The sequence below is a fragment of the Oryctolagus cuniculus genome, chromosome 15 (assembly GCF_051225735.1).
Source record: "Oryctolagus cuniculus isolate XC-2025 breed Fujian yellow rabbit chromosome 15, ASM5122573v1, whole genome shotgun sequence".
Taxonomy (NCBI): Eukaryota; Metazoa; Chordata; class Mammalia; order Lagomorpha; family Leporidae; genus Oryctolagus; species Oryctolagus cuniculus.
Genome location: NC_142881.1, coordinates 40,947,884 through 40,960,303, shown reverse-complemented (window position 1 = coordinate 40,960,303; position 12,420 = coordinate 40,947,884). Strand labels below are relative to the sequence as shown.

Here is a 12,420-nt window from a genome sequence, read left to right as displayed (position 1 = left end):
CCAAACGTCCATAGTGCCACGGTTGAGAAACTTTGACTTACATCCATTTCTTAGAACAGTTATCAACAGTCAAGGTTTATTCCAAAATACTACTATTGTTTGTTAGTTTCCCAATCAAATTTTAGATCATATGTCACTTTCTGTTCCCATTTTCTCCAATTGCTGTGTTTTTAAATTTTAACATAAATGCAAAAGATAATCAACTATTCAGTCTGTTAAAAAGACTGAGATTCCAGTCCCATCTAATAATTTCAGCATGTTCAATACCCACTCAACAGCCAAGTCTTGTTTCTTCTCAATCCTGAAATGTATATCCCATTAATATTCTTACACATGACTTTTGATTTATGAATTCAAATTCCTAAACAATTTAAGAAGGTAAACAGATATTTCTCCCCTTGATTTTTACCACTGGTGGCTTAGTTTCTATTCATGAAAACCTTAGTAAATGAAGACCATCTCTTAGCCCACATGCAACCGAGGGAAGAGGAAGAAATAGGAATACAGAACGAAAAAGGATCAGTGCACAGGAACATTTTTGAAACACTGGAGCTGTATTAAATTCTTCCACATCTTGCATTTATTTTTCTAGGCAAAATAGATCAGTATCTTTGCCACAATGTGATCTCCGATAAACCATGCAGCAGCGTCCCAAGACCACCACACATTGCCTCTCTGGCCGAATTTTTTTGTGTCTTTTGCCCGTTTTTTCCACTGCCACACCACCCTCCGGGATTGCCAATTCTTGCAAGGCCTCAGCATTTCCTGTTTTCTAGGCTCAGAACACTCTTCCCAGCCCCAAGTCCAGTGCTCACTTCTTCACAGCACTCAGCTCTTTGCTCCGGAGAAGCCTTCCCCCCACCCCGCACCCTACTTACAGTAGTCAAACACCGTGAACCCCAACTCTGTATTGAAGGTCCCTTGAACAAAGTGTGGCTCTTAGCAGGTTTTCAGTAACATTTGTTGAATCAATGAATGAATTTGGAGGCCAAAAAAAATTTTTATAACATACAGGTTTGACATTTTCTGTTCATTATCATCCCAATCTTGACTGGGGCCTCATCACACACAGGTTGACAAGGGTGTGGGGATAAAAGTACTCTCATACAGTTATGGGTGGGACTGCATACACTTCCTTGCAAAGCTATTCAGCAACATCAAAACTTAAAACGTACACACCTTTTCACCCCTATATTTCCCTAATTTACAGAAAAGTTAACCGAGTGGCATGTGGACTCAGTGCAGTGGTACAGAGTCAAAGTCAACTCCGAGGAGCCCTGCTCCAACCAAACGCCTCCCTCCTCCCCACCTCCCCCTCCCCTGCCTTCTCTAGGTTTCGTTTTCCGAGAGGGGCAGGGATGCAATCAGATTCGCTTTCTAGTTTCCTTTTCCTGCTCGGGTCCTCCCTCAACAAAGAGTGGCAGCTCCCGCACACCCGCCTCTGCAAATGCCTTGGCGGGGAGCGCGCACATGCGCACTCGCCTCCCGCAGCCGGGTCTGGAGGACGCGTCAGTGGATACCGACTCCCGGTGGCAGTCGCCATGAGGTAAGGTCTTTTCCCGCACAACTCCTCAAGTCCCGCATCGGCCTCTAGCTCAAGCCGGTACCGTCCTTTTTCCTCTTCTCCATCCCAGCGCTGTGGCCCTCCATAGGATCCAGCCCCACAACGCCCCTCAGCCAGCCGGGGTCGGTGTTTGGCACGACCCCGCGAGCCCTGTCCCTGTCCACCGCTCTGAAGTCGCGCTTGGGGAGGAGGGATGCCTAGGAAAGCCTGGACCGACTGGTCAGTGAGGAGGATCGGGCCACCTCTCCGAGAGCCCGTCCCCTGGGAGACTTGTCCCCTGCCAGAGGCTCTTCCCGGCACGGCACGGGGACCTCGTGGGCTCGCGGTGGCCAGCCAGCATCTTCTGGCGCGCTAGTAGCTCTGGTGGAGCTTGCCGCCTCCCGGGAGGCCCCCAAGTCCCCTCCTGGGGCTGCTGCTCAGAGACAGGGTCGCCAGTGCCTGCGCGGCTCCTTGCAGGACCTCCTTCTGGCTGCCATTGCCACGGTGTGGCACGGTCTCCCGCTGCCGTCTCGCCTTTCCCACCTGTGGGTTCCTTCTCGGATGGTACCTCTGCATTGTATGAGGATTTGTTATCTGTCTCCTTTACTAATTTATCGTGATAGAGTACTTTTCGTACGTACCCTCTCTGTGTCCCCGGGGGCTAGGACCCTGCCCTCCACGGGGTTAGTGAACCATGCCTGTAAGCCCATAGTCCTGTGTTCTAATGCCACCCTCAGCACCTCCCAGGTGGAGGACATGTAACGAAGTTTCTTAACCTTACCTGTAAATATTAGTGTTATCCAGCTCTTGGGACTGGAAGTAGTTAATTGACTTCTCAGTGCATAATATGTGCACAATTGGTGCTGTTACTATAAATTTAAATTTTTATATGCACAGTTGGTGCTGTTACTATGAATTTAAAATTTAAATGCCTAACTTTCACCATTTGTACGAAAAGAGGAAGATTTCAGCAAGGGGCTTGAAGAAGCAACCAGAAAAATGGGTGGCGGTGGGATGCACTGTCTGAATATGATGGAATGGAAGAGAGATGGGCCCTATTGGGGACATCTTCCCAACAGTGAAAGACAGCCCCCATCTAGCAAAAGAAAGAAATTACATAAAGATAAATGTTGCCTTTCCAGATGCAACAGCCCTTCTCTACCAGCTGCTCAGACGAGTTAAATTCGGTAGACGAAGCTGAAACAGTGAAACTCCTCACTGCATCCAATTGTGCTTGAACTGCACAGTCTGGGCAGAGTGCTCCTCTGCCATCTCACAGCCACGTTCACAAAGCCTGAGCAGCCCTCCTCAGCCTCCTGCTGCCAAACTGCTAGAGATCTTCAGAACACAGGCCACAGTTCATTTACTCTTTAACCGACAGGGAACCCACAAGACCTCACTTTCATGGATCTGAGTAGGATACAGGGCGTAACACTTGCCCATGCGGTTACACTGGAGAAACAAACTGTTACCAAGAGGTAATCCTCCTACTAGGTTTCCCCAGTCAGGATCATGGGAAGCAGTCTAAAATTTTCAAAATCTCAACTCGGAGCCAGGCAGAGAGTTCCAAGCTGTAAAACAAATGGGACAGAGGCTACTGAAATGGGAGAAAATATGGAGCCTTTAGCAGGAAGAGAGCGGCAGGCTCAGCTGGAATTCAGGTACTGGTTTATGCTAGGCCTATACTTCTGGGCTAGCTATGCCAGGAGCTGCCACGACATAACTGCATTCATTCATCCAACAAGTATTTATTGAGCTTCTGTTATATGTCTTAGGTAATAGATGCTAGGAGTACAGAGGAAAAAAAAAAGCCAAACTTGGAAAAAGGTACCTCTTTTCATAGGGCTTATGTTTTAATGGATTAAGATAGACACATAACAGATAAGTGGGTAAGTAAAAAGTATAATTCAGGAAGTGAGTGTAATGAGCTAGAGAATGAACTAAATTGGGGAGAGCTATGTTAGATAACGTTGCCATACGCAGCCTCAGCTAGGGAATATTTGAGCTGAATGACAGGAGACTTAGTCATGTAAAGATTTAAACCAGGCAGAGTGAGAACAACAGATGTGCCAGTCCTTCCTCTTTGTATTCTCTAGATAGGTCAGTATGCCCAAAGCACCGTGAACAGTGGGGAGAATACTAGGAAAGAAGGTTGGATGGGTGGTAAGGCCAACTCTTTTACCGCAGTTGAAGTGAGAGCTGGATTAATATCTAAGGATATTGGAAGGCCAGTGGAAGATTTTTAGCAGGAGAGTAACAGAATGTCTATATTTTTTAAATTCAGTGGTGCTGTCCAGTGTAATTCATGCACCAAGAGTGTAAGCAAAAAGACCAAAGTTTTGCCCAAACTCAACAGAAAGGCAGCTGTGGTATAGAATGGGGAAACCAACCTACCTCCAGCTATGTCTATTCCTCTGTTCCATTCTAGTGAAAGTCCTTGAAAGAGTGGCCTATTTTCCCCATATTTACTTCCTCGACTCCTGTCCTGCCCTTGGCCCAGTTCCATAATGCTTTCATCTGTAGTATCACTGCTCTTATCAGGTCCAACACAACTCTGCTGCCAAAATGGAGATCTCTCTCCTCATTTTCTCAACTTTTAGAATCATTTTACTCATTGAACATTTCATCTGTCTTTGCTGAAATAAACATTCTCTTCCTTAGGCTTCCATTGTACCAGGTTTCTTGGTTTTTAAGACTTCCTCATTCAACAATCTTCCTAGGCCTCCTTTCTTGGTCTTTCTATTCTGCTGGACCTGGAGTGTTTGAACAATCCATTTATTACTTTTTTCCTCTATCTCTGCTCACTCCTGAGGCAATCACATTCTAGGGCTCATGATTTTAAAGTTCATCTGTGTGTCAGCGATTCCCGATTTTACATCCCCAGGGCTGACTTCATTCCTCCTCATCTCCAGGATTTTCTTTATATTACCCAATTTCAAACTTGAAATTTTCACTTGAATGTCTAATAGGCATCTCAATATTTATAGTTCCATTTTCTGTATTTATCTACTCAGTTCCTCAAGTCAGAAGTGTTAAGTGTATCCTTGATTCCATCTTTCTAGTCTGTCTGAAATGTGACCATCTTGTCCTCTAAGGAACCTTCTACTGCAACCCTATACCAGGTACTTTCAAAAACTTCCTGGAACATATGTATACAAAAATCTACATGAGTTTCAAAAATGTTTTACACCAATAAAAACTTAATCATTTAGTTCTGTTTTCCAGGAACTTTTTGAAGTACCTCCCATAAGCCTACCTCATCTCTCCTTGGATTGTTCAACAGCGCCTCCTTGTTGCAGGGAGATTTATCCACCCATCCTAATTAAAATAGACCCCCTTTCAACTTCACCATTCCGCTTTCCAACTTTATTCTTAGCATTTATTCATCATCTCACATATTCCAGATTTTTTTGTCTTTTTATGGCACACTGCACCTTCCTGTTTCAATGTAAGCTGTATGATGTCTGGGATTTTTTTTTTCCTCTTTGTCCATTGCTGTATCCCCAAGACAGAACAGAAAAGAGTCCCCCACATAAAATAAGCTCTTAATAAACACGTATTGAATAAATAGCTCTCCACCAGTTTCCCATCTTTGACCCCTGTCATACATTCTTCATAGAATAGCCCAAGAGAATATTTTTTCAACTTAGAGCAAACAGTATCATTTCCCCACCTTAAAATCTCTAATTGTTTCCTATTACACTTAGAATAAAATTTAATTCCTCATTATAGCCAGTTTGGTCTTGTACATCTGCATATCCCTGCCTGCCATTCTACTTCATATCCATTTTTTCCTCCTAGTTTATTTACTATGCTTCCAGCTTACTCTTCTTCCTTCTGTCCCTGAACACTCTTTTTTTTTGACAGATAGAGTTAGATAGTGAGAGAGAGGTCTTCCTTCTGTTGGTTCACCCTCCAATGGCCACTACGGCCAGAACTATGCTGATCCGAAGCCAGGAGCCAGGTGCTTCCTCCTGGTCTCCCATGTGGGTGCAGGAGCCCAAGCACTTGGGCCATCCTCCACTGCCTTCCTGGGCCACAGCAGAGAGCTGGACTGGAAGAGGAGCAACCGGGACAAGAATCTGGCACCCATATGGGATGCTGGTGCTGCAGGCGGAGGATTAACCAAGTGAGCCATGGCACTGGCCCCCCTGAACCCTCTTAAATTGTTCCCACATAAGGGCACTTGCACTTGCTGGTTTCTCAGCATTAGCATTACTGACATTTTGGGTTGAGTACTTCTTTGTCGTTGGGGGATGGCCTGTCTGTTTTAGGATATTTGTAGTATCCCTGGCTTTGACTCACTAGATGTCAGTAGCATTTCTCCAAGTAGTAACAACCAAAAGTGTCTTCAGACATTTTTAAATGTTTTCTGGGAGCAAATCACTGGTTTTGATCATTTTGATAACTTTTTAAAAATTTTTTATCTGTTACTAATTTTTATTTGTGCTTTCAAGTAAAATCTTTTTTAAAAAATTTTCTTTAAAGGATACAATTTCATGTGTTTCTACATACAGATTTAGGAACATAGCAGTGCTTCTCACCCTATCCTCTCTCTGGCCCATGTTTTGATGCCTGCTTTTCATATTGGGATCTTAACTTCAATCGCAGCTTTCCACAAGAGCTATTCCATGTCAACCATAACTGAAAGTATTCCCACTGCCAATACCACTCCAGTGAGTTATACAGTTTTTGTTTTGTAATTGTTGTTATTCTTATCATTTACTAGTGTGTAGAATCACTTTACACCTTTCCCAGAACTAAATTACCATAAGAAAGGACCTGTTTCTGTCTTCCTCATAACTGTATCTTCTATAGAATGTTGTTTGGCATGCATGACATGAGGTGATCAGTAAATGTGTATTGACAGAAATATTACCATAGTTATGCAAACATGCTTATATGATATTCAAAAGGAAGGCTCCTCTGTGCAGCAGACAGTGAGATTCAGATACACACAGTACACATAAGAGGGCTTTTCATCCATATTTAAGGTATTTCCCTCCCCTAAGAGCAGAGCCTTAATTTTTAGTCACCCTTAATTATGGTCCATATAAAGTTAGAAAACTATCAACAAATAAATATCTTATTCAGGACTTCATCAGTTATAGACAGTGGAAACCCTATTCAAACTGGCTTAAGCTGATAGAGAGAGAGAAGGAGATTATTTTGAGGAAGGGATAGACAACTGGACTGCACAGGTACTTGGTATCATTAGCAATCTATCTCTTTTCCAAGTTCTGATTTCCTGTGTGTTTGCCTCTTTCTCAAGCAGGCTCTCCTCCAGAGTTCAGAAAGATGGCCACTAGCTACTTCAAGCTTATACTCAAATTCTACCCTGTTAAAGTTTTTAGAGGAAAGACAAAGAGTCCCAGGAAATCCCATTTCAGGAAAATTAGATTTTAATTGGACTATCTGGATAAACCACTGGGTCCAGGGAATGACTGAGATATCCTGTGCCTTCCCTCAGACGGAAGTGGAAAGGCGCCAATCTTACAGATTTTAGAGTATGAGAGGTGGTTTCCACAAAGGAAAACCAAAAGCAGCAATTCTTGTTTCTACTGGTGGCAACTGATAAGTAAAAGCAACAAATGTTCATAACCCTGGACTATGTGCCCTTCCTCAGTTGTTTCCATGGGACTTCATTAGAACACGGAGTTAGAATTGACCTTTTCCTTGTAATATGAACTTCATGTAATTGTTTCCTTACGTAGGCTCTGTATAATCAGTGTTGCATCTTATCCACAGTTGCACTCCCAGAACATCCTACACATAAAAGGATCTCCCTAACAAATATTTCCTACGCTTCTTCTGCCTTCATCTTCCTAGTTTCAGAGATAGTGCCTCCAGGGGTGCTGCAGAGATTACCCTAGGCCTGGCATAAAGGGCACTCAACAGTTTTTTCTTGAACTGAAGACAATGATAAGTCAGTCAATAGTAGTTGTTAACTTTAATTTTTGCCTACAACCTCATAAGTCAGATGGATGTAACACTTATATCAAAATCTAAGGTTCCCTTTTTCTTTGCTCCCATATTTCTGTAAATTTCTATTTGTTTTCTTTAGCATATCTCACACTGGGGCTTCTTGAGCCTTTCTCTCATTATACCTCTTTCTGCCTAATTTCTATGCTTTTTTTTTTACCCCCTCCCTGTGGTGCTTCCTTATTTTTTCTTGTCATTTCTTTGCAAAAATGATAAATGTGTTTGGCTTCTCTGTCCTCTTCAGCACACATCTTTTCTTATTTAACACTTCTTATTCTCTCCTTTTACTACCCATAATATAGAATATCTATTTCTGTATTAACTAAACTAATTTTCAAGGGTCAGTAACTGTCAAAATGAAATACCTCTGTATAACAGAAAACTTGTCATCACTCCACAACTGGTTTTCAATACAGTGAGTATTTTTTTTTACTTATTTGACAGGTAGAATTATAGACAGTGAGAGAGAGAGACAGAAAGGTCTTCCTTCCGCTGGTTCACCCCCAAAATGGCCACTACGGCCGGCGCTGCGCCGATCCAAAGCCAGGAGCCAGGTGCTTCCTCCTGGTTTCCCATGTGGGTGCAGGGACCAAGGACTATGGGCCATCCTCCACTGCCTTCCTGGGCCACAGCAGAGAGCTGGACTGGAAGAGGAGCAGCCAGGACTAGAACCTGGTGCCCATATGGGATGCCAGTGCTGCAAGGCGGAGGATTAGCCAAGTGAGCCACAGCTCCAGCCTCCTAATACAGTGAGTATTTAAATGAAATACTTACAGAACTTTACTATTTTGAGGGGAAACTAGTTGGGAAACCTAGTGCTTTAACTGTAAGTTTAAATGAGAGATAAAATTAGTTAGGCCAAGGATATGCTCATGGTTTAGAAAAGTATTTCCTCAAAAACTAAACAGGATTTTGTCTTTGACAGTGACATTTCCAAGGATTCCTTGAAGGCCATACTGTTGGAATTAGAATGTCACTTCACATGGAATTTACTTAAGAAAGACATTGATCTGTTTGAAGTGGAAGATACAATTGGACAGCAGCTTGAATTTCTTACCACAAAATCCAGACTTGCTCTTTATAACCTACTGGCGTATGTTAAACACCTAAAAGGCCAAAACAAAGATGCCCTCAAGTGCTTGGAACAAGCAGAAGCAATAATCCAGCAAGAACACGCAGATGAAAAGGAAGTCCGAAGTCTGGTCACTTGGGGAAACTACGCCTGGGTGTCTTACCGTATGGGCCGGTTTGAAGAGGTTCAGAAGTACATAGACCAGGTAGGAAATGTCTGCAAAAAATTGTCCAGTCCTTCTAACTATAAGTTGCAGTGTCCCGCAATTGATTGTGAGAAAGGATGGGCACTTTTGAAATTTGGAGGAAAGTATTACCAAAAAGCTAAAGTCGCTTTTGAGAAGGCTCTGGAAGCAGAACCTGACAATCCAGAATTTAACATAGGCTATGCCATCACAGTTTATCGGCTGGATAATTTTGACGAGGAAGGGTCTATAAAGAGTTTTTCTCTGGGACCACTGAGGAAAGCTGTTGCTCTTAACCCACATGACACCTACATTAAGGTTTTCCTGGCACTGAAGCTTCAAGATGTACATGCAGAGGCTGAAGGGGAAAGGTACATTGAAGAAATTCTGGAACAAACATCTCAGCCTTATGTCCTTCGCTATGCAGCCAAATTCTACAGGAGAAAAAAGTCCTGGGACAAAGCTCTCCAACTGTTGAAAAAGGCCTTGGAGGCGACACCAAACTCTTCTTTCCTGCATCACCAGATGGGACTTTGCTACCGGGCACAAATGATCCAAATCAAGAAGGCCACACGTAATAGACCTAAAGGAAAGGATAAGCTGAAGGTTGATGAGCTGATAGCATCCGCTATATTTCATTTCAGAGCAGCAGTGGAGCAAGACTCTATGTTTGTATTTGCCTACCTGGACCTGGCCAGCATGTATGCTGAAGGAGGCCAGCACAGGAATGCTGAAGACATTTTCCAGAAAGCCCTTTGTCTAGAGCACATAACTGATGATCACAAACAGCAGATCCACTACCACTATGGCCGCTTTCAGGAATTTCACCGTAAGTCAGACTATGCTGCCATCCATCATTATTTAGAAGCCTTAAAGGTCAAACATGGGTCATCCCTACACATGAAACTGACAAGTGCTCTGAAGAAACTGGCTACCAAGAGACTCTGTCACAATGCTTCAGATGTGCAGAGTTTAAGTGCCCTAGGATTTGTTTACAAGCTTGAAGGAGATAAGAGGCAAGCTGCTGCGTATTACCAGAAAGCCCAAAAGATAGATCCTGAAAATGCAGAATTCCTTACTGCTCTCTGTGAGCTCCAGCTCTCCATTTAAATACATACAGTAGGAGATAAGCAGTTCTAAGCATTCCCCTCCATTTTGGGTTCTTATATCTTTATTGTTTTAATCCATTAGTCATTATAGAATCAATGTTTCAATGTTGATTAGTTACATTGTACTGGGCCTGATATTGTATACTTCCTGTACATTATGATGAATCTTCTGTTGTTTTTTTTTCTGTCCCCCTACCCTAGTTGAAATACTGTAATCCACTGAAAAACATCAAAAAGTTCAGCTGCTTGGTCATTATGACTTTATCCCTGCTATTTATAATAATTTTATGATTAAGTTTTTATCAGACTTCTCATATTTATTCTGTGAATATAATCTTACCTTTGATACTTAGGTCAAAGACAGTCTTTCAGGAGTGCAAAATTTTAACAGTTAAGCTGTTAACTATATGGCTTACAAAAGATAAAACTTTCCAGTTACAGACGTTTTATTTTGATGAGGATATTTAACTACCAGCCTAATAGTCACCTAAAGAATCTTCTTTGTTGGAACAAATAAGTTCATGATAAAAAGTTTCTCACTTCTAGTGACTTCAGTAAAAGGAGGGGAAAATAGAATAGGAGAAAAAAAGATTGCCTCAAATTTTAAATAATACAAAACTTCAGGGATCCATGAGAAATGTTTCCAAAATGTTCAGAAAAAATGAATAATGGAAACTTACTAGTACTAAATTTGTGTTTTTAAACTAGAAAAATAAAGCTATAATAAATAGAAAAGATGGAATTAATCTTATTCCTTTCATTTAAAAATGGCAGTATTTTTAGGTTAAATCATTGTAGCCCAAATGAGAAATTGGAAGAAATTATAAACAAGTGGAAAATTAGATGTTCCTAACCTATACCTCTGGATTGCCAAAATTTCAGTGTATTAAGTTTGGGTCTAGACTGGTTAGAGAGTTCTTATACCCCCAATGTCTGGCCTTGGATTAACTGTTTTGGTATTCTAAATTGATTTTTGTGAAGCTTTTTAAGTATGTTGTTTCCATAATGTCTTTTTTTTCCTGTAGATCTTGGATAAGCTTGGCATTCAGTTTTAATATCCACTGTGACAAGCACACAGTTTTCAGACAAGTCTTATCCCAGAGGACTTCTTAAATTGAGATGTTAAACGTGGCCTTTCTAATGCTTGCATATAGACTTCACAAGTATATACCACCACAGTTATTAGTAGTTATTAGTAGAAAAGCATTCCATGTGATTTAATATTGCATTTTTCTATTGTAGCTTTTAAAATTATGTGTTTTTTACTTTTTGCTACTACTTATTTTTTAAAATTTCTATTGTGTTTTTGATTGTTATAAAGTGAATTTTTACTAAAAAAATCTTAAAGCAATATACAAATATATTAATTTAAAGGCAGGCCATGCTCCTTACCCTATCCCAACTCTGTATCTTAACTCTATAATAAAGAAAAACTTGCTATGTATTCTTCTGTATCTTTTTTCTTTTTTCTATGTACATTCAAATATATATATATATACACATATGTATATACTGCCATGTATTTCATGAATTAAACTTTTTAAATGTTTTACTGACTGAAGTCTCTTTTTTTTTTTTTTTTTTTTTTTTTTTTTGGTTCATCTATTTAAGAAGGAAAAACAAGGAAGGGAATAATCTTACTCAACAATTCCAGGAATTCAAAACTGAAGTCCAGACCTATCAGAATCATTTGCTCTTTCAGATATTTTAGGCTATTACTTAGCAAAGCAGGTCATTTCTTTCCCTGGGAATAATATAATTAAGGCTGTGTTCCCAGGTAAGGCCTTTAAGCACAATGAAATATAGTTATAATATCAAAGTAAAGATTATAAGCTGCATATCCAAAATAAAATTATGTAAGGTCTGTTGACTTTAAAATTCAATAGCCATTAAAACACTGAATCACACATAAGAAGTCAGAAAATACAGATCACCTAATCAAAACTGAATGTAATACAAATTTTTTCAGTAATTGTACTTGCCCTCTTAAGATTTATATAGAGGTGATTTCGTAGACTTTTGAGCTTGAAAAGACATGAGTTTACTTTTGTCAATAATCAAAATTTGAATCTAGAATTATCTTCCTAAGCAGGTTATGTCATCTTTAGCCCTTATTCTTAATTTCTTCTGTTTAACTGAAGGTTTTTATCTATAGTTCATATATTTTGGTCTTCTATTTAGAGACCCAAAAATTCTCCTTTTTAAAGTGGCATTCTGTATCAGAATTTATGACTGCAAATGGAAAAACAACAACAAAAAACCCACAGTAGCTGACCATGCAGGGGACACAGACATTGGCAGTGACCGAGACTGCTCCGGCTCACAAAGCGAATTTATTAGATAAGATAGATTTGCAGACCCCAGACAGGCAGGGCCTACACTACGACACTACGCCAGTGTGGGGCTCACTGCCCCTGTCCCTCCAGGGCACATGGCCTTCTGGCCACCCACCTCATGCTTCCTGGCCTACATGCTCCTCCATGTGGCTGGCTCCTGTTGCTTGGTATGAACTGGGATTTTCTTCTCTCTT

General features: G+C 41.0%; 1 protein-coding gene across 5 annotated transcripts; it reads left to right on the top strand.

The window, feature by feature from the left end:
- Positions 1 to 1,377: 1,377 nt before the first annotated feature.
- IFIT5 (interferon induced protein with tetratricopeptide repeats 5) lies at positions 1,378 to 11,439 on the top strand. 5 transcript variants are annotated; one of them, XM_089314797.1, is made up of 4 exons: positions 1,454 to 1,546; positions 2,686 to 3,021; positions 7,970 to 8,274; positions 8,451 to 11,439. In XM_089314797.1, exon 4 carries the CDS (start codon positions 8,764 to 8,766, stop codon positions 9,889 to 9,891), a length of 1,128 nt encoding a protein of 375 aa, XP_089170923.1. In that variant the 5' UTR covers positions 1,454 to 1,546; positions 2,686 to 3,021; positions 7,970 to 8,274; positions 8,451 to 8,763; the 3' UTR covers positions 9,892 to 11,439. The 5 variants fall into 5 exon arrangements, with proteins under 5 accessions (XP_008268391.4, XP_069913736.1, XP_089170922.1 ...); XM_070057635.2 differs by lacking the exon at positions 7,970 to 8,274 and having other exon boundaries at positions 1,399 to 1,546; XM_089314796.1 differs by lacking the exon at positions 2,686 to 3,021 and having other exon boundaries at positions 1,414 to 1,546.
- Positions 11,440 to 12,420: the final 981 nt, after the last annotated feature.